The following is a 24,966-nucleotide window of genomic DNA, read 5'->3' as shown; positions in this document are numbered from 1 at the left end:
ACCCTTCAATACTTAGATTCTATACCAGGAAAATTATAAAAAATTTATAAATTTTCCATATACAGAGTCTAATTAATGGGATGTTGTCTTGTATTTGGGGTCATTTTACATTTGAGCAAATATGGTGGTCAGAAGAAAGAAGAGGGGGACTAAGGCTAATAGTCATACGTTCACACAATTAAACTAGCTACCTACCTAGCTTGATGCCTCTGAATCACTTAAATCTATTGAAAAGAAAAGGGTTTTATTGTTGGGCGTGGGGTTGTGCTGTAGGGGGAAGGGTGATTTATTTTTTTTCCCCCTTCAAAAGCTTTGTGTGTTGCTCTGCTATATTTAGAGAAGTATGAAGAGAGTTGTGGAGCAACATATATAATGGGTGGTAAGACTAAATATTTTCAAAGGAGAGAAGCATAGTGCAGTATAAAAAAAAAAAACCAAAAACAAATCAACAAGGTGGAGAATGGGTGTGATCCTGCACCAGTGAAATCAAAAGGAGTTTTTCCATTAAGTTGAGAGGTACAAGATCAGAATCTTTGTGGGTGGTGTATACTTTAATGAGCTGTAAGCTTACCTAACAGACCTTAAGAGCTGTTTATGTTTTGAATTGTCCCAATGTTCAACTATGGAATAAATAAGACTTATGATCAAACATAGTCCCTAGTTGTTGTGCACTGTTCCTTTATCTAGCAAGAAGAGGTCACTACCAAGGCAATGTGCTCAGCCCTTGGGAGAGGAGAACACTAAACTTCATCTGTTTTGGCCTAGCAATCCAAGTGGCATTGGCAGGTTCTATTTTGTTCTTGAATAGTAATAATTTCATAGATTTCATAGACATTAGGGCTGGAAGGGACCTCGGAAGATCATCGAGTCCAGCCCCCCGCCCAAAAGGCAGGAAATCAGCTGGGGTCATAGGATCCCAGCAAGATAAACATCCAATTTACTCTTGAAGGTGTTCAGTGTAGGTGCTTGAACTACCTCTGATGGCAGGCTATTCCAGACCTTGGGGGCTCGGGCAGGAAAGAAATTCTTCCTTATGTCCAGCCTGAAACGGTCTTGCAGTAGTTTATAACCGTTTGACCTCGTCATCCCTCAATAAATCATTGATTATTTTTTCTGCCATACATGTACATTACCTGATAAATCTGTGGCCACATGTAATTTATTCAGTTCAGAATAAGACTGTTGTTTTGAACAATTTCAGGAAGAAACCCTTTTTAAATCTTATTCCACATTATCTCTGTTACTTGTACGAGTATTGCTGCCTTTCTCCTCCTCAACCTCTTCTTCTACATTGATAAAATATCAAACATCTGTAAATAAATAAGAAAAACACTGGGTTTCTTTATCAACAGGGCAAGTTCTTGTAGAGATCTCAAGCACGCACAAGAAACTGAATGACAGTCTAGATGAAAGTGTAAGTAAATATTTCATTAACTTTTTTGAGATTGTACAAGAATATTTCTTAACTTTGTAAATAACCATAATATAATTTGCTTGTTTTTAAAGTTCAAAAAATTTCATAAAGAAATTATTACTGAACTAGAGAAGAAAACAGAGCTGGATGTAAAATATATGAATGTAAGTACATTGAACCTTAATACCACAACAGATCAATTTCATTTCTTTACATTGTCCCTTGCTTTAACATCTGTTTCTGCAGCACATAACTGTATATAATATTCACTCTTAAAGTGTGTTAAAAGACATTCCTCTTATCTTAGAAATTATTTAGTATCGTTTAGTCTTAAAATATATTAACATATGATCTAAATACTAAATTTGAAAAATATGTAACATTATTTTGTATAAATGGAAAACTTGTTTTAGCTGGAGAATAATGTTTTGAATTAGAGCTGCTAATATGAAGAAAAGCCATTGACAAATACGTTGATTCAATATTAATCCAGATTTATCATTCAAGGCATTTCTTAGCCACTTGCATAGTTCTTTCATAGTTGCATTAGAGCACAAATTGTAAGATGTTTAAATTCTTTGATTGCAGGCAACTTTAAAGAGATACCAAACAGAACACAAAAGCAGGTTAGATTCACTGGAGAAGTCACAGGCTGAGCTGAAAAAAATCAAAAGGAAAAGTCAAGGTGGAAGGAATGCAATGAAATACGAGTATAAAGAAATTGAGGTTTGTGTACCGTATCCCCATGGATTGCTTGCTGCTCTTATGGAAGTCTCTTAACAAGATCAGTCATTGTTATAAAATATTATAATCAGAGCTTTCTTCTGAATCTAGTTTCTCCTGACTTCTTCTCTTTTCTTTCTTTCTAAGAAAAGAAAAAAAAAACCTGCCCACCATTTTCTGTGCTTGCATTGTAATTATTTGTCTAGATGCATTCTTCTATTTAGCTGTTTGGCAACAGTAAGACAATACGACTTCGAACAGGTTACATTGCTTTATTGATTCCCCAAGGCTGTTTTGTTTTAAAGACACTGTTAGCAAATGAACTCACACAATGAAAATTACCGTTTAGGGCCTAGTTCTACAGAACTTTTATTTTTCTGGTATACCACACAGAAATGAAGAAATGTTTATAAATAATTTTTTTCTAGAGTCTGTGTCAAATTCTGACTGCAGGGATTCCTGACTGTGGTTGAATTGCTCGATCAAAAGCTAAGTGTTAACCTTCGCACAGCCACTGGTGAACAGGCAGCAGTTGTTGGCTGCTCAGCCAAAAGCTACTGCCAATTCCACAGCAGGTGTGAAAGGGTTAATACGCTAGTTCTGACCCTGAGGGGTGAACTCTGCCCCCTCTGTCCATGAGTCTGGCAGGGGGAGTAGTATGGAAGTAATTTTACAGCATCTCTGTGCTTCTATTCTTTCATTACAGCAAAGAATACCAGCATTCCCACTTAAGACATGCACCCCTATTCTAGAGAGCTGATTTTTTTGAGGGGGTGGGGAGAAGGTAGTTTGGGACATGAATAAATATGGTATATAGGTAGTCTCACTGATTGCACTGCACGTGTAGGATTGAACCTTTAAAAATGGGGGGAAAAGCTGCATCTTCAATCGGATGTGGCTGTAAATAGTATGTTTTGGTCATCTGACCACAAGATTTTTTTTATGATAATCAAGCAGGACAGCTAAATATCACCAGTGCCTACAATTAATAGAGGCAGACTCAGTATTCTAATACTGAATTCACCTCTGTTCCTCAGCAAGGCTCAGACAAAGTAAAGAGGTGGGGTGCAAGGGGGCCAAACAGTTTATAATTCCTTTCAAACTTCTGTTATACTGGGAAAAGAATGGGGACAGCTTTATGGGTTAATCTACATTAGGAAGTTGCTGCTCTAAATGAGGGCATGCATTTGCAGTGTATTAGCTATTTCTCACTAATTCTGTGTGGCTTTTCTTAGTGGGTGCATCTACACGAGACACTACTGCACAGTAGCCTAATCTACTGTGCAGTAAAGCATCGCTATCTACACGTGCGGGGCATTTACTGCACAGTAAATTAGGCTACTTTGTAGTTAGCTAGTACCTGTAAATATAGATATTAGATTTACTGCACAGTAACACTCATGTAGACGCTGACTGGGAGCAAATTTGCTCCCAGTCAGCCTAGGAAGCAGGGGGCCAAGGGGACAGGGAGTTCTCTGTTCCCAGTCCTGGTGTTGCTCAGCTCCCAGCTCCCCTCAGGAGCCAGGAGCTGATCAGCACTGGGACTAGGGAGCTTTCTAACCCCTGTCCTGGATCCGAGTGCAGAGCTGGCTGCTCTGGAGGGTGAGTGGGGACTGGGTTCCAGAGCAGCCAACTCCATGCGAGGCTTGCCAGCAACTGCCCCACACCTGAGATGGCTCCCAGCAAACCTCAGGGGGCTCACTGGCAGCTTTGTGTCCTGATTAGGCATGTGGCCAACAGAGCTCTGCCCACTGCAGGTGCAGCTGTCTTTTCACCTGATGCACATCAGGTCCCCTCCGGATGTGCGTGGGGCCAGGAGACAGTTGCCATTGCAGCCAGTAGAGCTCTCCTGGCCCCATGCCCCTTGCTAACACCTGGGGGAGCCTGGAGCTCCCCCTGGCTACTGCAGGGTGGCAGGGCAGGGCAGGAGCAAATCTGCTCCCAATGGAGAGCATGTATAGACATGCTTCTGAGGTAGGCTTACTGCACAGTATTTTACTGCACAGTAAGCCTAATGCTAATTAATAGCACATGTAGACATGCCCAGTGTGCACTTAAGTACCCTTGCATGTGAGCAAACTTACTCCTTTGTCAAAATTTAGTAAAAGAGTTGTTAGCTCTTCTATTTAGTTGTTAAACAGTAGTCGTCTTGAGCTAATGATGGGTGAAGTTATACCTCTATATAGTTTGTGTATCAGTTGAATTTTTAAAAGTGTTTTAGGATTCTTTTTTCTGAAAAGTGCTACACAGACTATAGCATACTATCATTATTGTCTTTCCTACTGATTTTGTAAACAGCATTGCCACCTTGAGGAAAAATCAAAAATGGTTAACACTCTGGAGATGGGAGTTACATTTTAGTGTTACTTCAAACAATGAAAAGTGGAGTTCAGATTATGAATTGTGTAAGATGGTTTGGACAGGGATAGTTTCATAGTTGTTAGGGGCTGGAAGGGACCTTTCAGATCATTGGGTCCAGCCCTCCTGCAGTTGGGTAGAAAAGACTGCTGGGATCAGATGACCCCAGCAAGATGGGCATCGAGATGCTTTTTGAAGATCACCAGGGTGGATGACTGTACCCCCTCTGGGGGGAGCCTGTTCCAAATGCTCGGTACTTGACTTATAAAGTAGTTTTTCCTTATGTCTAGCCAGAAGCGATCCTCAATCAGCTTGTTTCCATTATTTCTTGTCCCCGCCCCGGGGGACCTTGGTGAACAGATGCTCTCCCAGGCCCTGATGTACGCACCTGATATACTTATAGGCTGCCACCAAGTCCCCTTTGAGTCTTCTCTTTTCCAGGCTGAACAGTCCCAAGTCTTTCAGCCTCTCCTCATATGACCTGATCTCTAGGCCTCTGATCATGCACATGCCCCTCCTTTGGACCCTTGAGCTTCTCCACATCCTTCCTGAAGTGCAGAGCCCAGAACCGGACACAGAACTCCAGCTGCAGTCACCAAGTCTGAGTAGAGAGGGAGGATGACATCTTTAACCTTGCTTAAGATGCCATGATAGATGCATGCCAGTGCTTGATTAGGTCTGCCAGCTATAGCATTGCATTGGTGGCTCATGTTCATTTTATTGTCTATCATGACACCCAAGTATTGTTCAGACGTGGTGCTAACAAGCGTAGCACTGCTGAGCCTGTAAGTGTGTTGTGGATTATTTCTCCCCAGATGAAGCACTTTTACATTTCTCCGTAGCAAACGACATCTGGTTGAGGTCCGCCCAACTTGCAAGCCTGTCCAGGTCGGCCTGTATTGCCAGCCTGTCTTCGAGTGTGACCACAGTCCCCCATAGTTTGGTGTTGTCAGCGAACTTTGCTAGTTCTCTTTTAATACCCAAATACAAATTGTTGATGAACATGTTGAAAAGCACTGGTCCGAGTACTGAACCCTGAGGGATGCCACTGGTCACAGTTCCATCAATCAATACTCTCTGGGTCCTACCATGGAGCCAGTTACCTAGCCACTGGACCATAAAGTTCTTGAAGTTGCATTTTCCCAATTTTTTCATGGCAGCTTTGTGGGAGACCAGGTCAAAGGCCTTTTTGAAGTCCAGGTACATGACATCAACTTCATTTTCCCCATCCAGGTGAAGAGTAACCTGATCATAGAAGGAAATGAGGTTGGTCTGGCATGACCTGCCCATAACAAAGCCACGTTAGCTGTCCTTCAGAATACTGCCTTATGCTAGCCTTCTGTAAGGGATTCTTTGATCATTTTCTCCAGGATTTTACCAGGGACTGAGGTCAAGCTGATTGGTCTATAATTTCCCAGGTCCTCCTTTCTCCCTTTCTTTAAAGATAGGCACCACATTGGCCTTCTTCTAATCTTCTGAGACTTCTCCCGAGCACCATGAGTCTTCAAATAACTTTGCCATAGATAGCGCGATGACATCGGCCAGTTCTTTTAGCACCCTCGGGTGTAGTTCACCTGGTCCTGCTGGCTTGTAGATATTTAGCCTTTGTAGATGCTTCCCCACAAGATCTATGCCAACTGTGCAGGGGTGGTCACGCCCACCATTATCATCCTGTATCCTGTCAAGCAGGCTAACACCCTTGGACTGGTAGAGCTAAGAGCCTTGGACTGGTGGGATGATCCTGGCTCAGGCAGGGGGCTGGACTAGATTACCTCCGGAGTTCCCTTTCAGCCAGAGTTCTCTTTGATTCTGTGATATTGTATTCCTTGTGATTTGTTCGTATGTCTTCCATTTCATGTGTTATCTTTTATCATGTATTTTCAGTTCCCGTTTTTCTCTTAAAATCATTTAAGTTTTAATCAAGTGTAAATATAATGTTCAGCTGCTGTTGCTAATCACCTGTCTGTTAACCTAAGATAAGTACAGGAAAGATTGTCTTGTGCTTAACCTACTCCACTAAGGATTCAGATTGAAGTTTCTCAACCTTACACAAATTTCTTTGACCTTGGTCAAATCCTATTGACTCAGTTCTCCATCTTTAAAAATAAGGCATAAATATTTTCATGCTTCAAATGATTTTGAAGGTAAATTTGATTACTGAAACCAGTTGATCAGCTAATGTCTGAGTTGTTTGGCATCAGGAGAATAAGCACTCATCTAAAATGTAAAAGATTTAAAGCAAAAACTTATTGTGCCATTTTAGTAATGATGTTTATTTACACTGCTGATTTTTGTCTCACAAGTTCAGTCAAGTCAGAAGTCAAACTTGTAGCCTGCACACAGTTCATATTATAATTATGTATTTATTTAGTATTTGGAAACAGTCACTTCTCGACAGAGTGATATTCAAAGATTTATTGCTGAAGGTTGCAGAGAAGCTCTCCTTGAAGAAAAAAGAAGATTCTGCTTTTTGGTTGACAAGCATTGCAGTTTTACTCAACACATGAACTATTATCATATACAGGTCAGTGTTGCTCTGAAGTGCAGAGGTAGAAATGGGGGTCTCATCAGAACAGAGACATTTTCAATAGGTTATTTTATGTTTGTTTAAGCAAAGAAATAATTGCTTACTTTTGAAACCAAGGAATGAAAGACTTGTGCCAATCCACTTGTACTCCCAATATCACAAATAACTTGCACTAAACATTATTTCTATCACATGGCTTAGTGTTAAATTGATATATTTAGTTTATATACTAGCTAAATATTAAAGCTTCAATGTTAAAAGACTTCATAGAGGTTGCACTGGTGTGGTACAACTAAAGTTAGAATGTAGTCCATTGCAATTCAAATGTTGCTTTAACCAAAAAATATGCATGTTTTATAACTTCATTTTTATTGGTTGCAGTGTACAGATTTACTTAACTCCAAGTTGCCTGTGTGGCAGGAAACCTGTAGTGATGCCACAAAAGTGCCAGAGAAAGTTATCAATATGATAGAAGAGATAAAGACACCTGGTTCCACTCCAATATCAGGAACTCCCCAACCTTCACCAATGATAGAAAGAAATACTGTGGTATGCATTTCCTCATTAATTGCAAGTAAAGACTGACTTCCCTGATTTTGTATGTGTATAAACTTTACGATTTAAGTCTTGAGACTCTGGAATTACATATGGCGAAAAAACTCGGTAGCAAGCTGGACCCTCAGTTCTGTAACTGTATCCATTAGACAGATGCATGGACCCATACAAAGCCTTATTGACATTAGCAGGGATCCTGGTTTCCTCTGTTTAAAAATCACAAATTCTCTGATAAAAATGCAGGTTCTCTGATTTAAAAACCCCAAAATCTGCAGTTAAAATGAGATGTGTGTATATCAATTGAACACAATGTTTTATTGATAAATTTACAATTTTAAAGCAATCTGGAAGCCTACCAGTACCTCAATCGCTATAGTAAAATAAATTCTAAGTACCTGTAAATTTTGTTATTTGATGATTTTGGGTTTTTTATCATGAAAAATCAGAGCTCCCCCTACCCCCTTAGCTCATTAGGATGCAGTTCCAGGCCCCTCACTTCCAAGCCACAGCCCCCCACCACTGCTGGTGCTCCTCACTCCCCAGCCACAGGTCTCCCCACCCTGTATCCCTGCTGGAGGCAGCCCCCTGCTGCCAGGGCTACAGCCCCTTTTCCCCCAGCTGCAGTGCCCAAGCCCCAGCTGCCACCGGCAGCAGCTACTGCGACAGAGCAGAGCATGGAGCCCAGCTCCCCACTCCCCCATGGGCGGCACAGCCGAAGCAGAGGCAGCTGTGGGTTCAGGCTCCCCATCTTGCTGCCCCCACTCTGGGGCCTCCGCGGCCCAGCAAGTGGGACCCAACACGGCAAGGCAGAGCAGGGCCAGGCGGGAAAGCTACATGCTGTTGCAAGCCTCATGCCACCCTGGCAAGGTGCCCCCCAGATATGTGTGCAGGGTGGGGGCAGGCTACCTGCTGTGGGCTTGGGGCTCCACACCCTACTGTCCTCCCCCTGGGGCCTCCGTGGCCCAGTGGGCAGGACCAGATATGGCAGGGCAGAGTGGGGCCAGGCAGGGAAGCTCCTTTACACTGTGAGTCCTGTGTTGCCCTGGTGAGGCACCCCCTGCCTGCCTGGCAGCAGCGGAGGTGGTGGTGCAGATCTGTGCCCTTTCCTGCTGCTAGGCAGCTCATCTGGGGGACAGCGGGGAAGGAGGGGGCTGGCTCCCCACTGCTGCTGCGTGCACTCCCAGAGGGGCAATTCAGTGCTGCAAATAATCCAAGATGTCCATGTCACTTCATTAATCTGTTAATACTATATTAAAATTTTGCATCTGTAGATTGGAAAAAATTATTATCCTCTTCATGAAAATGCAGCAAAAGTGCCTCCTGCTCCCACAAGTAGAGCATATACTAGTCCTTTAGTTGATATGTTTAACAATCCAGCAGCAGTTCAAAAGGCACCTTCAGAAAAACTAAATAATTCAACAGGTGAGTTTTTCCTTATTTTCATGCTGAAAGTGGGTTTCATTTTTATCTCAGTATAGATATACAAGCAGTACAAATGCTATGCATTGTTGTCTATCAAACATTTGTGCATTTCTTCTCACTTCCAAAATAGTCACCAGTCCAATGTTTTGACTACATGGCGTTCTAACAGGCATTGAGAAATGTCTACTGGAGGGACGTTTGGTGTTTTTTTCCTAGATGTTAATGTCTTGCAAAGCCTCATACAAACATTCAGTTTCTCCTGGGAGAACAGATGTTTGTACAGGTATTCACTGGACTGTGCTGCTCCAACTGGGAGTAAAAAAAATGGCCCCTTCATAATCCACACATCGTGTTGCAGAGAAACACAGATCAACCATGGACAATCTGGGTCTGCAAATCAGGGTTGCCCTGTGCCCTGCAGGTATCTGTTGCTAGGCAGACTAAGGGAGGCTGCAGAACATGCTGAGCTGTGTGCACAAGCCTCCCTCTTCCTCCTCCCCTGGTTTCAGTGTCAGCATTGCAAGCTCCTCATTCTTCAGGGCATCAGCATTTGAAGTCTGTACATGCAACTCTGAATAAGCTTTTGTACCAGGAGAACAAACCTAGGAGAATTCTCCCACATTATCTGAATGCATGCATGCAGCCTTACTGTAATAGGGAACTATCTAATAGGAAAATGTAAAATCCTGTACAGCATAAATTGAGAGAAACCTGTAAAAGGAAAATCTTTCATGCATATGTACATTAGCAATATCTAGCCACTAGATAAAACCAGCAGTGGCCATTAAAAGCCTGTAAAACTCTTACATCTACTGGTTTAATGTTGTAATATTCAAAGTATTTCTTATATTAACCACCATAATATTGCAGTAATGTTAAATACTTGCAAATGGCACCTGTGAAGATTGTAATGGGAAATCCCTGCGCCAGAACAACAGATAGTAGGAAAATTCGTTTTATTTTGGTTCTGCTTTACTGTAGTTTTATTGGGCAGCTTTTACCTTTGTTACCTTGCGGTTAACATCACAATGATTTTTTTTTTTTAATAGATCATTCAGATGATGCTAATTTATGCCGTTCAACCTCGGTTGCCACAGGACTGAATATAATGAAAAGACCAAAAGTAAAAACAATCTTTCCGCATACGGCTGGAAGCAACAAGACCTTACTTAGCTTTGCACAAGGAGACATCATCACACTTCTTGTAGCTGAAGAAAAGGATGGCTGGCTTTATGGGGAACATGACTTGACTAAAGTGTACGTCAATATATTGCCAGGTTTTGAGATAAGGCACAAATGTATCTTACCAGTTCTGTGAGGGTTTTTTGCTGGAGGTCACTGCTTTTGGACTGTGGGGAAGACTCCTCAGTGGTCAGGAAAATGATGCTATTGAGACATATATTCGCAATACATAAACAAAATCCATTTAATACTATCAGTTACTATCAAGAGCCAAAACAAGTGGCTAAGATACTATCCAGATTTTACTGTGATGAGCTTAAGGTTACACCATACCAAACTTTAAAAATATATTTAAGTGAAAATGTTTTGTCGTTTTCTTTCATCCTATTTACAGAAAAGGTTGGTTTCCATCATCATACACAAAGCCACTGGAAGAACCAGCTGAAAACAGACTACCTGCCCCAGTGCCAAGGTAATGTCAGTTTGAAGAAAGATTTGCACTGTTTTAAACTGTTTAAACTTTATAAACATTCTCTGTCCATTTTTTTTTTAAATTCTCTTGGTGTTTGTCATTCAGGAATATGTTTTTCTTGATTATGTGACCATTCTCCCCCACCCAAAGACTCCCATATTTAAGGTTAAGCACACATGTTCTTTGCCAGATTAGGGTCCAGAAAGCAATATTAATTGTTTTAATTAATCTAACATTTGCCTTTTTTCCTTGTAGCCCTGTACCAATCAGAAGTATCAGTTCTGTAAATCTATCAGACAAAGGTGGTGTTGTCCTCCCCGCACCAGACTATCTAGGACCCTTGAAAATAGGTGCAATTTCAGATAAGAGACTGGATTCTTCCAAGGATACAATTGTGAAAGTACCAGTAGAAAGACCAGACAGCACAACTCCTGTAAGTAAAACTGCATCATGACTTTTAATCAGATAATTACGAGTTCAAATGTTCCTTTCCAACCCCTTGCCACTCAAAAGTTAGACAGCCCTGATTTAAATAATCTTAAAACAATTCAGAACATGGAGCAAAATGTGGCATTTCACAAGACCTGTGCAACTCCACAGAAGTTAACAGTAGTACGTAAAAATGGGGGGAAAAGTCTGCAAAGAACCTTCTGCTGGCAGAAGGATAGATGGACATATATGCAAGTCTATACCCTCAAGAACACAACTGAATTAAATACATGTAAAATAAAATAAATATTCTGATTAATCCATTAAATCAATGTTCAAACAATGATGTATGTTGAAAATTGCTAATAGACTAAGGACCTGAGTATTATATTGAAGTATATCTTGGATCAGTAAATAACCTGCTTAGAATGATCAAAGGATGCAATAAAATACAAATGAGAGTACTTGGTCTCTGATATATTGACAAACCTTGTTGATATAGAAAACAAGTAGTAGCTTTATCAAATAAACTGCCTTTCTATTTCTCAGTTTCCTATTTTATGATAAATTTTAGAATATAATTGGAGGTATGTAGAGGGGGTAGATGCACTTAGATTAGGCAGAGTCTATTCTCTAAACATTTGGTAAAGAAAAAAAGGGAGCATTTACACATGAAGTAAAGAAATAAATTTGTCTGAATTTTCTCTGGGGAATAAGTAACTTTGTTTTGGAAAAATCATTTGTTATAACTTCAACATTTAAACTGGCACTTTTTTAATGAAATACACAACCCGTAGTAAAAGATGCAACTGCACAAATAAAGCCAATTACCTAAAAAACTGCTAGGAGTTCAGCTACCTGAGTCTTCTGGTAATGCCCTCTCTTTTATTTGGATTCCTAAATCCACTGTACAGTAGTGGGCTTCTGTTGATCCTCTGCTGTCTGACTTAAGATATTCCACAGCATCCACACACAGCAGAATTCCTTTTACAGCCAAACTTATATCACTTGCAGATGCAGAAACTTAGATTCCCTGCCAAAGAAGTTTTGAGAGAGGGGGAAAAAAACCCAGTGTTCTTCATTAAAAGAAAATGTATGACTGTCAGACTATACAAAACAGCAAATGCTACAGCTGAGATCAAACTCAGTACAGAGGAGGAGGAGAAGGAGCAGTTGCTTGGCAGGGTCTTCTCCCTGTGGGAATCCTGTGTTAAGAAATTCCCAACTTCCTCTCTTTGGTCTGAAAAAGTGCTTTTTGTTTTTGAGACAGTTGAACTTCAAACCAAACCCCAAACAGCAACCACAACAACAACAAAAATATTTCTGCAGCAGTTAACTGGTCATTGTTGGAACATAGTGACATTTGCTGCTGGTTTTGTTTCTGATATCATTTATGTTTTATGTAATTACCAAAGGTGCCTAGAGTCTGAAATAAACATCTTTTTCTGATAAGATTTAGATTTGTAAGTTTAAGAATATCACATGGTCTCCGAGAACAATGAATCTACTAAACCTGGTGTGTGGCATGCCAATAACAAAACTGTATCAAATATTATATAACATATTGCATACCTACTTAAGACTCTCCTGCTTATATTTATTAATTTTCAAGAATTATTTTGTTGTATGGATATAGAGTAGAAGATGGATTCTGGTATCTTACCAGAACTATAGTCTCAAAAGAGAAACAGTAATTCAGCTACCCTATAAGCAGTACTCTGGTTATATAGTCACTTCTGTTAGGTTTCAATCCATTCAATGCTCATATTTCAGAAATATTTTCTGTAACTTAAAATAACAACACTATCTGTCTTTTTTTTCTTTTTCCTGGCCTTCCCACATACTTCTTTTAGTGCAGCATATTACTTTTTGAGGTGCATGCCTGTTCCTTGGGAAAGGAGGAAGCAATTACCATCGCAACACTTGCTAGAACTCCTATCATAAATACCTTCTGTATTTAATGTTTCTCAATGGCCATATTGCACTTCTTATAAACTCTGTAGGCAACTGGGCTATCACTTTATTTGATTCTGAAAGTATTATACTGCTAAAGAACTGGTAACCATGTTTTGTTACTACCCTACCAGATGTTTTCTATACTTGGAACAGATGTGACTAGTTGCTATTTTTCAAGGCAGAAGGGTCTTTTAAATTCCCTATTAGGAGCCTTTTAATTTATGAAGAGTACATTCAGATTGTTCAGTGAAGGCTCTTTGTAAACCATTTCCAAAATTATTTTTGAAGCCACAATTCATGAAGGGTTTTACTCATTACTGACAATCTGCTGCAAAGAACTGCATAACCCCACTATGATGTAGCATTTCTAGGACAATGTATTTCTACAGAAATATACTTTCACACTATGAAATGGATTGCCGAGAAATAAGATTTATATTCTAGCCTTTGGACAGTTTGTTGATTTAAGGATCGAGGCGCTTCCAAAACAATTATGTGAACCAAGCACCTATATTTTGTCAGCTGCAATTTTATTTTTTGGATAAAAATGTGTCTTAAGGGTTACATAATGTCAGCATTATATATTGGTTCATTTTATTCTGTGGCTAACTGATGTTCAGATCACCTTTTAGATCAACATGTCCTTTTGCTGTAATTATATTGGCAATGGTTTAAAGATTTATTAGCCCGGTAAAAGTTGCTAAGCAAGCAGTACAGTGAGTTCTCTGCAGCGAGACAGGCAAAAATGTGACTTACTGTAGAACTGTTAAATGACTGCATCAGTTGTCTCAGTCTCATTGTACTATTGTATTTTATATGGTCAATTTAGCTCCAGTGGCTTCTAAACAACATTTACTCCAGGTTTTGTTAAGATGAGCAAGTGTAACAGTAGTAACCCCCATGCTTCTGTTGTGCATAAAAAAAAAAAAACAGGAAAAAGAAAATCCCTTCTAAAATTCTAGCCAGTTTTCTTGGGAGTAGGGTGAGCTTATGGCTTTTTTAAAAGGGAAGACAGGAAAACCCTGTGGATCCTAAATGTCCACCAGGAAAGAGAATTCAACAGATCCTGCAGCATCTGAGAGGTCATGGTTCATCGCTCTTGTCTGGGCCCCTCCCAACCTCTGCCGGCAGAACTTCCTCTGCGGCCATGTGCTGCTCCCTATCTTGGCTACAACAGAGAAGGGAGCTGTAGAGAAGAGTTTCTGCCAGTGAGACCAAAATGTAAGCATAGCAAGGAAACTATAGCTGCTCCATAATTCTGTTACCCCCTTATCTACTTCAGCTCCTTTAAAGAACCTATAGAATTTGGAGCAAGTGCAGTTTACACAGGAATCTACCTAGGAGTACGATACAGAGCTGCTCCCTGCTCCACCCACTTCTGTGCAAGTCTCTCCTCCTCTCCCTGCTTCCTCGAATGCCGTGGAAACCAACTCAATGTGACAGGAAGCTGTCTGTAAAATTTTGAAATATTTTGTTCCATGTGAACACTACAACAGTATGCAACTTGTAATGAAGCATAGTATGATTCACTGGAATATCTGACCTCTAAAAAGTGGATAGCCTAGGCTAGGGACAGAAATTACACTTAACAGGCATTAAGCACACAGAAAGTGCCTTGTAGCTGTAACAGAACAGATGCTCACAGTGCATAAAGCGCTTAAAAATGGCGGATCTCACTTTAACAAACGTCTGTACCACATCCAATCCTGACTTAAGGTAGGTGACATTCCTCCAGCATCCCAGGGCCCCCTTGCTGGGCAGCTTGCTAGCCTTGGTCAATGCTAATCTGCTCTGGCTCAGCCACACCCCTGGGCTGTCACAGAGAAGAGACAGAAAAGCCTCTGTCTTCTCCCTGCGTGGCCAGGTAGGGAGTAGGGGGAACAGAGCCCCTTCCCCAACCCTACCGCAAGTACCCCTCCCGCAGCTTGCTGGCTGGGGGCCCAGGGGGAGAGGAGGAGGCACGCTGGACCAATGCAGCAGGGAGACTCCCTTCCCTCACCTGCAGTTCCTGGCATGGCAAAAAGCTGAGCCACGCAGCCCTGTGCTGCAGCTGTCAAGAGACAGGGAGGGGGCTAGAAGGGAGTCCCCCTGCAGCTGGACCTAGCCCAGCCACCTGAGACCCCAGCCAGCAAGCTGTGGGAGAGAGACCTCACAGCAGGCAGGGCCCCCTAAGCAGCCCCCCTCTCTTCCCCCCCCCCCCCCCCCCCCCTCCCCCCCCCCCCCCCAGAGCTGCAGGATGGGGCTGCCTGGCCCAGCTTTTTGCCATGCTGGGAAATGTGGCCTGGGGGGAAGGGAGCCCCCTGCCCCCACAGCTTTATTGTCTGGTGTTTCAGGGGGGGCCGAGCTGGGCTAGGGTACATTCAGCACCCCCCCATTGCCCCAGCCTCTTGATACCTGCAGCCAGAAGCTGCAGCATAGGGCTGCCTGGTCCTGGCCCCTCATCCCCACAAGCTCCCAGCCAGCAAGGGGGCGGGGCCTCCCCTCCCCTTCCCTCTCCTCTCCTTACTCCCTAGCCACCCATGCTGATAGCTGCCTGCTGGCAGAGGGGTAGGGCTGGGGGAAGGAGCCACTCCAGTAGCCCGCAGGAGCCCCCCAACTTGGTGGCCTTGACCAGTGCAGGCAGGCTCTAAGCCCCTCCCCCCAATGTCAGGGGTTCACTCCCTCTCTGTCCTACAGCACTTCAAGTAAAGCACGATAGTTAAGCGTGCTTGCGCCAGGGGCTTTTTGAACATCTGTATCCAGCCTTAATGGCTTAGCCCCTGGGTTTCTTCATCTGTGTTCTTGGTTTAAATCTGATGGAATTAGTTGTCCAACCTTCATTAATTTAAAAAAAAAATCCCTGGGAACATGAACATTTCATTTAAAAAGATTAGTATAACAGCCCACATTTTTAAAAATACTTGATAGTTCACAGGTAAAGATTTGTTTTTCCTTGCTTGTTGTGTTTTATCAGAAACAGCATGCAACTCGAACTCCAGTTTACCAGTTATGGAAGCATGTATCTAACCCTAAATACATGCTTTCAGTGGGATTACTCAGGTGCACTGTTAGTCATGTGCTTCAGCCTCCTGTTGAACTGAGGCCTACATCAGTATGGATTTCAGAATACCATTGGACCCAACTAAAATTATGGAAGTTAGAGCCTTAATGTATGTAAAGCACAAAGGGTTCATACACATTTTAAGTGATATACTTTTTATTCTGACAGTTGTACACTGCAAACGTCTAAACCTAATAATTCCCTCTACTGGGTGTTTTAGCGTAGACCAAATGAAGAGTCACACATTTACCTAGCTGCTGATCATGTATTCCTGTAGCTATATGTATATGCAAATGTAACAGTAAATTTTCATTCCTTTTGAGCTGCCACTTTCATTTTCCTTTTGATGCCTGTTAGAGTAATTATGCAGGGTTAGAGTTATTCTGCAGTGTAATGTAATGAATTATTTTAATGTACTGATTTATACAGTTGATTTAGTCTCTGATTTTTCTCATCTGTACTGATATAGTGGAATCTATATTTAATAGCCACCAAACTGTTGAATAGGCATCTGAAAAAATATTACTTTTGATGAAAGTTTTCCTGTATCTCAACTGGAAAATTGACTATGGCAATAACATTATGGTGGTGTAATACTGCCATCTTCTGGATTATCTGAACAACTTCACAAAAATGAAAAGTATCAGTTTCATTCAGAAAATAATACACAGTAATTATTTTTTCTACAGAAATAATGTAATGTATCATATTTAACTGTACTGTTGTAAATGTACTGAAATGCTAGAGATGGATAATCAAATTATTTCCTGCATGTATATCATCCTCTTCTTATACAGTGGAGAAAGGACACATCCATGTAATGTTGTTAACTCTGCCTTTGATTGGTAAGGTGTAGTTACAAACACATTTCATACCTTGTATTCCTGCAATTGGGAGTGCAGTTGGGCTGGTATGACAGAAGTAAGAACCAGGTCCCTCCTATTTTTCATTCCAAATATGCCATTAAATTTGGCTGCTATTTTTCATTCTTTCACTTAGATTCATGATATGTTAGGACAAAATCCAGCAACACCCTCCTCATAATGTAACATCAACAGCTGGCCTTTCTAATTGCATTGTTGCAGCTGAACAGGTTTATTAGATGCAGCCATTTATGCATCAGCACGATAACCAGAATTTAAACTCTGTTCATGTTAATGACTACTGTAAGTAATGCGGCTTTTACATTTTCAGGAGTGATTTAAAAATTCCAACATAATCTGTTGCATGCTGTAAATCAGTCTAATCCAGTGTTCTCTCTCTCATTTTAGACTCTCCTTTTACTTTTTATATGGCATCTGGTTGCAAACAATTTTTATAATTCATTATCTGACTTCTAAATGCCCAATTAGCACTTACATAAAGATAATCCTTGCAGATCTTGAACCTGATGACAACAACAGAAGGGTTATCTCTATTTTGCAAGTCTCCTCATTCTCCGTTTGTGCTATATGTATTCACCTGTAAACTCTATACTTAAGTCCTTTCCTTCTTTTTACAGAAACCTGACATAAATGGCATTACAAAACCACCTTTCCTAAGGTATGGGTTGTTTTAAATTAAACTCCCCTAAGATATAACACTATACTAAAGTTGGCTTTATTTGTATTGGTAAAGATACAAATCTATTTTGCATTTCATAATGCCTCCTGCTAAATGTGCTAATAAAACAGCACTACTCAAATTCATCACACTTAAGTTTTCCTAAGTATGGTGGCTGGTGATTGTCAGTGATAAAATAAAGGAAAGTCAGCCTATTCAGGATTTCCATTTATGTGAAAGAAAGCAGGATCAGGCTTTTAAACTGGGGTTAAACTGAAGAAAAATGAAATGCAGTAAAGGAAAATTAAGTCATGTTCGCCAACTAGCTAGTTTTATCTGAATTCCAGAATGGAGAAGTGAAAGCTGTGTCAGACTATTTGGATGAAAAAGTATATGTTAGAGTCCTTATCCTGAACCTATAAAGTGTTTGGGGATTCTTTTTAGTCTAGTTAAAACTAAGACAGGATAAACTGCATAGTGTTTTGTAATCTAAAACTATGACTTATTCCTCAAACAAGTATCAAAGAGGAAAGGAGATTACACATCTTACTCAGTGATTATTGTACAGCTCACTTGTAAGATTTTACTGTGGCATTCAGTTCCATGTGTATTTTGGCTAAATAGAAATGTCATTACTAAAAAGTCAATCTTAGAGAGAAAATACATATCATTCCTTGAAAAAGGTGTTAAGACCTCCATTCAGTAAAACATGTTAAGGATTGACTTAAATCCACCCCTCTTCAGCAAAGCACATAAGCACAGACACACTGCTTTACTGTGCTGTCACTTGAGTTACTTTAGTCATGCTAGTTCTCTGTTTATTGCCATTGAGCTTGTAGTAATTTGTATTTTTTTCTCTTTACAGTGGAGAAAATCCTTTTGCCACAGTGAAACTCCGACCAACAGTAACAAATGACAGATCAGCACCAATAATTCGATGAATGTAACATTTAAATATTTTTACTCTTTCTAAACAGCATTTTTGGCAATATGATTTATAAAGGCTATCTGAAGTTGCTTTTAAACTTTATTTAAATGTAATTACTGTAAAGTAGGAAAATATTGGAATAGATTTCTGATTTTAAAAATTCACTTGCTTCCTAAATGCGTAATTGCTCTGGGTTAAAATGTGTGAGAATTTTCGCTTGATTTTACAGTATGCCTTCATCAGAGAGACAATTGTGAAATATAGGGGAAAGTGACCATTGTAGTTAACAGCATAATTTATCATTTATATTATTTCCCCATGAACTGCTACCTTGGATAAGTTCTAGTATTTAAGTTTCCGTATAATATTTACTGACTAGACAAAAGAAAAAAATGATTTTTAATAGGAAATAATACAATAACTGCCTTAATACTGAAAAATATAAGTTTGCTTGTATAAAATGATTATGTATTTCATTATTTTGTTTAAGATAAAGATGTTCTAGGTTAAATAAATAAATAAATAAATAAATATTTATCCTATAAATGAGATTAGATGCATCATGCTTTGCTTGATATTCATACATCAAATAGCGTTTTAAATGTGTAGTACAAAATTATTATAAAAGGTCTGATTTTTTTTTTTCCTTTTCTTCAGTAATGTTCTACTTTACTTTAAAACTAATACTCTTTCAATGAAAGAATATTCTCCTGCAGGACTATAATAATTTTAAAGGGACTGTCAACCTAAATTGGCAAGTTATAATTTTTATATAAATATTACTGCCACAAAACTTAAAATGCTACCATGATTTTTCAAATTCTAATGCAAGTAGTTGCCTTTTCAACAATTTTCCTATGCCTGAAACACTGCAGCCCTCCATATCCAAAAGTTAAAATACACTGTTTACAGAATAACATAAGAGAAATGCAGAAATATGCTAGATTTTTAAATGTACTTGCATGTCCAATATCACCAAAATGTTTAACGAACAGCATGTGGGCGATATCCCTTTAAATCACAGAAATGGAAAACATTTTGGTTCTTTTGCCCATCCATCTGTTATCCGGGATCTGCAGGATTGTTCCCTCCATTGTATTTTTACAGTTGCACTTAACCATGTTCTGCGTGTGGCAGTGTGTAGAACTGAGCCACCAAGCTGAATTCTACTTGTGGCAGCACTAATGACTTATGACTTCAAATCCTCAACTAGCTCAGGCTCTGATCTCCTAAGATAGGCAGAGTTTGGGTAAGGAAATGTCTAGAAAAATGTATGGTGCTGCCAAGTTTTCCCCCTCTGCATCTCTGCTTACCCAACTCCAGCAAAGTTGTTCTGAGCACCATTGTACTGTTGAGAGTAACATTTTCCGCATTGTATGCAAAACACAGGCTTTGGCCCCTTCTGCTCACTAAGGACCCCATTCCACATGTTATGAGTAGCTGCATCGGTACCAGGATCCTGACCCTAATTTGAATACTACATTCTGCCTCTTGCACAGTTTAAACTTTTTCACTCCTTTTCTAAAACTGTATGGTCATTACTAGCTATGTAAATAACTGAATTTCTAAACTAACTAGTTCTAGTATCTAGTTTGTAAAATAAAAAAACAAAAACAAAAAATTCTGCAGTCCTTCAGCATTAGTCTAGCGGGGGTGGATGGATGCATATCTGCACTATATGAGCATAAGAGAATGGATATGGACTCTACTTTTGAAAAGGTCAAATGCAATGATCTGGAGACAGATTTCTGTGATTAGTGTAACCGGCACAAACAAAACACAGACAATCCTGTATTGAAATGGATTGGTGGTTAGTTCAGTGAGTGATTTTTGTCTGACAATAGCCAACACACTGAATTATAGACAGTAAGGTTCCATGATGTATTGAAGTGGGCAATATTAGATCTCACAAGAATGACCTCCTGCCCATGTGATGACCAACTGATACCAGAGCAAATGGTTCTCAAAATTCCCTTAAGGAGATGTTTGGAAAGTATATAAAAAGGACAAGGCTACTCATTAATACCCATTTTCTAGGCTGAAGGAAAACAGCACTACGCTCTTGCCCAGTAAGGACAATGTATTTTAGAGCAAGGATGAGACTGCATCAGTTTAGGTGGGTGGTGCTTGGAAAGTTAGGCCCATCTCTTTTTGTTCCTCCTCCCCCCGCCTCCCCTCCATAAAGAAAGGAGTGGTAGCGCTAGCTTTAGGGTCTCAGTCAACATTCACTCTGCTTTTTCAAGTTAAATTCATGGCCCAGGCCATCTCTCTGCTCACCTTCAGTATCTGCTGTTTGATCTTGGGCAATAACTGTACTACCACAATTTCATTAAAAATACTTTAGAATTCCTGACACACCAAGTGTATTGTGTAAGTCAAATTCTATTTTTCATAACAAGAACTTCTGTATTCCATGCAAGATGCTTAGCAAGTTAAGTAAAAGCAAAACAAACTTGATTGATCTTGGTTTTGATACTGAAATAACTAAACAAGAAGTAGTTTAATAAACATACTTTTTACATACAAAGTAAGTTAGTTATCTCAGTTATGACATAGTGGCTGATCAGCTTTCTTAATATTACACTCAGAAGAAATTGTTCAAATCTAAATTGAACAGTACTGGTAGTTTCAGTTCCTCACACTGATCTGAATGACACTCTCAGCTGTTGATTACTCCCTTACATTCTCTGTGATAGAAGAACCCATTATAGAGGAGGCCTGTTGAAAATTAACAAGGATGTTATCTCTGGAGAGAGAAATCCAGTTTGAGAACTGAAACTAAGCACCACCAAGATGCTTAATGGGATCTTATAGACTGGGCACTGAGTCCCATTGGGTAGAGTGGTTTTCTTTAATCTTCACTAATCTGTAGAGGAGCCTCTGGGACCTCATAAGACTGGGCCCCTAATATAGCCCATGGCCTGTTGTGACCTATTTATAAAACTTTTCTAACAAGGTTATATGAATATATTGTCTCAAATAGTATATAATTAGAAATTATAATCCCGCTTCCATGATGATACCTTTGAGCTTTAGCAGATCTTAAATTAAAACTATCTGTATATAGGGTTGTTGATTTTAAAAAGCATCTTGAAATTTTTTAAATATGTTTAAAATAATTCGGTCTTTTTTTAATTGTTGAGTTTTATCTACCCTGGCTGTTTGTTTTTGCAACACTGCAAGATTTCTTCTAGCACTTGTGTAGTCGTCTTTTTTTTTCAACTGTAGTCTCTTGGGACAATTAATCTGTTGTGTCAGACAGGGCACAGACAAATGTTTTCTGAGGTTGTTTTAATGTGTGGGCCACTCATGAGCATAGATCAGCTATTAGGATGCATCTGTTATATCTGAATGATGCTACAGCAATACAGTTTAGCACAACTGCCTTAGCTTTGAATGAATGAAGCAGGGTCAAAGCTGGAGTGGATTTGCTACACTTATACTATTAGAGGATCATGCAGGCAGTTGCATCCTAACATCTTAAAAGGTAATCCTTAGAATCATAAAATTAGGGTTGGAAGGGACCTCAGAAGATCTAGTCCACCCCCCTGCTCAAAGCAGGACTATCCCAAACTAGCTCATCCCAGTCAAAGCTTTGTCTAGCCCAGGTCTTAACTTCCAAGAATGCAGAGTAACCTGCTCCATTGCTTTACTACCTCCTCATGAGAGAATTTTTCCTAATATCAAACCTAAACCTCCCTTGCTGCAACTTGAGACCATTGCTTCTTGTTGTGTCATCTGCCACCACTGAGAATAATCTAGCTCCATCCTCTCTGGCACCACCTCATTAAATCCCTTCAGTCTTCTCTTCTCCAGACTAAATAAGCCCCGTTCCCTCAGCCCCTCCTCACAAGTCCTGTGCCCCAGCCCCCTAGCCATTTTTATTGTCGTCCAATGCACTGTCTCCAATTTGTCCACATCCTTTCTGAAGTGGGGAGCCCAGAACTGGACACTACTCCAGATGTAACCTCACCAGTGCTGAATAGAGAAGAATAATCATTTTCCTCAGTCTGCTGGCAACACTCCTGATAAAGCAGCCCACTATGCTATTAGCCTTCTTAGCAACAGGGGCACGTGTTGGCTCATTCAGCTTGCTATCCACCGTCACCCCAGGTCCTTTTCTGCAGAGCTGCTGCCCAGCCAGTCACCCCCAGCCTGTACCGGTGCATGGGATTGTTCCATCCCAAGTGCAGGACTTTGCACTTGTCCTTATTGAACCTCATGAGATTTCTTTTGGTCCAGTCCTCCAACTAGTTGAGGTTTCTCTCTGAATCCTAGCCCTACCCTCCAGTGTATCTACTACTACCCCTAGCTCAATGTCATCTGCAAACTTGCTGAGGTGTGCTCCCTATCTTTCAGGTCACTGATGAAGAAGATATTGAACAAAACTGGCCCCAGAACCAACCCCTGGGGCACTCCACTTAATGCTAGCTAGACAGAGCCATTGATTACTATTGCTTGAGCCTGAGGATCCAGTCAGTTTCCTATGCACCTTACAGTCCCTTCATCCAACCTATACTTCCTTAGCTTGCTGGTGAAAATGTTGTGGGAGACCATATCAAAAGCCTTGCTCAAGTTAAGGTGTATTATGTCTACTGCTTTACCTGCATCTCATCTTATAGTAGAAGGCAATCAGGTTGGTCAGGCATGATTTGCCCTTAGTAAATCCATATGGATTGTTCCTTGATACCTGATAATCACTAAAGGAGATGGACAGATCTAGCAACTCAAGTTTCAACCTGAAGTTGGACCCCTTTGTGTAATTAGCAACACTCAAGCAGTAGTACTCCACTCTATGCATTTTTTTCTTAGCAGAAATGTACTAACTTAGTTAATATTCCTATACTGCTCTTCAGACTCCCTTGCTTCTGTTGTACTTACCTGAATTCCTAACATCACAGTTTAGTCACGTGGAATCCGTAGTCTAAGAGTCCTGGTATCACAGAGCTTACCCATGTTGTGCCTCTAGGGTCCCAAAATTGCTTTGCTTTTTACTACTTTACTCAATTGCTAATCATAGTTGTCAATCCCTGATGCCTAAGCCCATCTTTCCATTTTCCCCCTATTACACTGTTTCACATTATTCTTTTCTTGTGGGGGTGGGTATTGAAACAATGAAAGGTTTTAATCTGCTTTACCACCTTTGACTGGTGTTAATCTGTTTAGTTTCTTTAGCATTATAAGAAAATGTAATAGGAGAGAAATAATACTGCCATTAACCACTGACTTGGGATCAGACACTTCATAAAAGGTGCTATTTGCTTCCTGTTAAAGCACCTTGTACTTTCCCAACTTGTTCAATTACCTTCTGTGTTGTCCCAAATATTTCAGTCTAAATGCCATCACCCTTATAAAACCAATAAATATCCTAAGACAATATTGGGTCCAACATCCGATTTTCTAAAGTGATCAAATCCTAAAGCAAGATTTCATTGACCCATCCTCATGCCTGCAGTCAGTTTTGAAGACAGAAACTAGTGTGCATTTACTTTCATGAGGAAGAAAAAGCAGTGGCTATCATTACAATACTTGCCTCGTTGACTTGTCATTTTTCCTTAGTTAGTTTCTTAGCTTTAGCCTGCAGTTCAGCTAGCTCAGTGGAGGCCAACCTTCTTAGCAGACAAAAATCAAGTCTTTCCAATCCCTTTTCCCTTTCAATCTGCTACTCTGCTGCCTGCCCCCTCCCTGAACTGCCACATGCAGCAGGTTGGCCACCCTGATCTAGCTGCATCTCTAAAATATTTAAAATAGTAAAGTTCTCATTAGATGCATTGTTTTAAAATCAGTGCCATACTCCACTTATTAGTGCTATACTCCATTAAATCTGTGTATAAGAGAAGCCCTAGTTACCTCTAACCTGAGCATCCATTCTTCTTGATCTCTAGAAGCCTCATTCTGTAGCTTTTGGCAGCGCTTTAGTAACCATCCTTTTTTTTTTTTTTCCAACTCCCTTTTTTTCCCACTTCTAATGAAGAAACTGATGGTCTTGGAAGGGTCCCATGACATAACTGGGGGGGGAAAAAATTACTTTATTAACTTCATTTCCCAGGTAAACTTGCGAATTATCATCTTAACCCAGTTTGTTTCTAAAACTGCGCTGGAAAAAGTAACATTTCAGGATTCAGGTAGTCCAAGCAAAAACACAAACACAAAACTTGGACTAGTAAACAATGCAAAGACAACAAGACATTTTATTCTCATTCCAATTTTAAAATCTGGATTCTTGCTGGTAACCAGTCCCCCATTACTCTGTCTTCATGTAATTAAGTAGCATCACTATTTCAAATCTCAAAAATAAGTATTTGTTACTTAAGCCGCTAGTATTTCACAAGTATTTGTGTGTGTGTGTACCAGGAGAGCAGACTTTTAATCAGCCCTGGTTATTTAAGGATGATGCTAAGTGGCAAACTGGGTTTTT

The 24,966-nt window shown here is 40.2% G+C and overlaps 1 protein-coding gene across 4 annotated transcripts in view; it reads left to right on the top strand.

The window, feature by feature from the left end:
• BAIAP2L1 (BAI1 associated protein 2 like 1) overlaps nucleotides 1-18,580 on the top strand; it is a 63,687-nt gene extending 45,107 nt beyond the window's left edge. For all 4 annotated transcript variants that reach the window (XM_025213115.1, XM_006031461.3, XM_025213112.1 and 1 more), the window contains 11 exons: nucleotides 1,353-1,414; nucleotides 1,507-1,578; nucleotides 2,003-2,140; nucleotides 6,867-7,019; nucleotides 7,404-7,571; nucleotides 8,849-8,999; nucleotides 10,049-10,256; nucleotides 10,576-10,653; nucleotides 10,909-11,086; nucleotides 17,580-17,620; nucleotides 18,486-18,580. In XM_025213115.1, the coding sequence (XP_025068900.1) occupies nucleotides 1,353-1,414; nucleotides 1,507-1,578; nucleotides 2,003-2,140; nucleotides 6,867-7,019; nucleotides 7,404-7,571; nucleotides 8,849-8,999; nucleotides 10,049-10,256; nucleotides 10,576-10,653; nucleotides 10,909-11,086; nucleotides 17,580-17,620; nucleotides 18,486-18,561 (1,325 nt within the window). In that variant the 3' untranslated portion in view covers nucleotides 18,562-18,580. The remainder of the gene's footprint in view (nucleotides 1-1,352; nucleotides 1,415-1,506; nucleotides 1,579-2,002; nucleotides 2,141-6,866; nucleotides 7,020-7,403; nucleotides 7,572-8,848; nucleotides 9,000-10,048; nucleotides 10,257-10,575; nucleotides 10,654-10,908; nucleotides 11,087-17,579; nucleotides 17,621-18,485) is intronic.
• Nucleotides 18,581-24,966: the final 6,386 nt, after the last annotated feature.

This window comes from Alligator sinensis, unplaced genomic scaffold (genome assembly GCF_000455745.1).
Source record: "Alligator sinensis unplaced genomic scaffold, ASM45574v1 scaffold990_1, whole genome shotgun sequence".
In the NCBI taxonomy this organism is placed as follows: domain Eukaryota; kingdom Metazoa; phylum Chordata; order Crocodylia; family Alligatoridae; genus Alligator; species Alligator sinensis.
The sequence above is the reverse complement of the archived record's forward strand: the minus strand, read 5'-3'. Positions and strand labels throughout refer to the sequence as shown.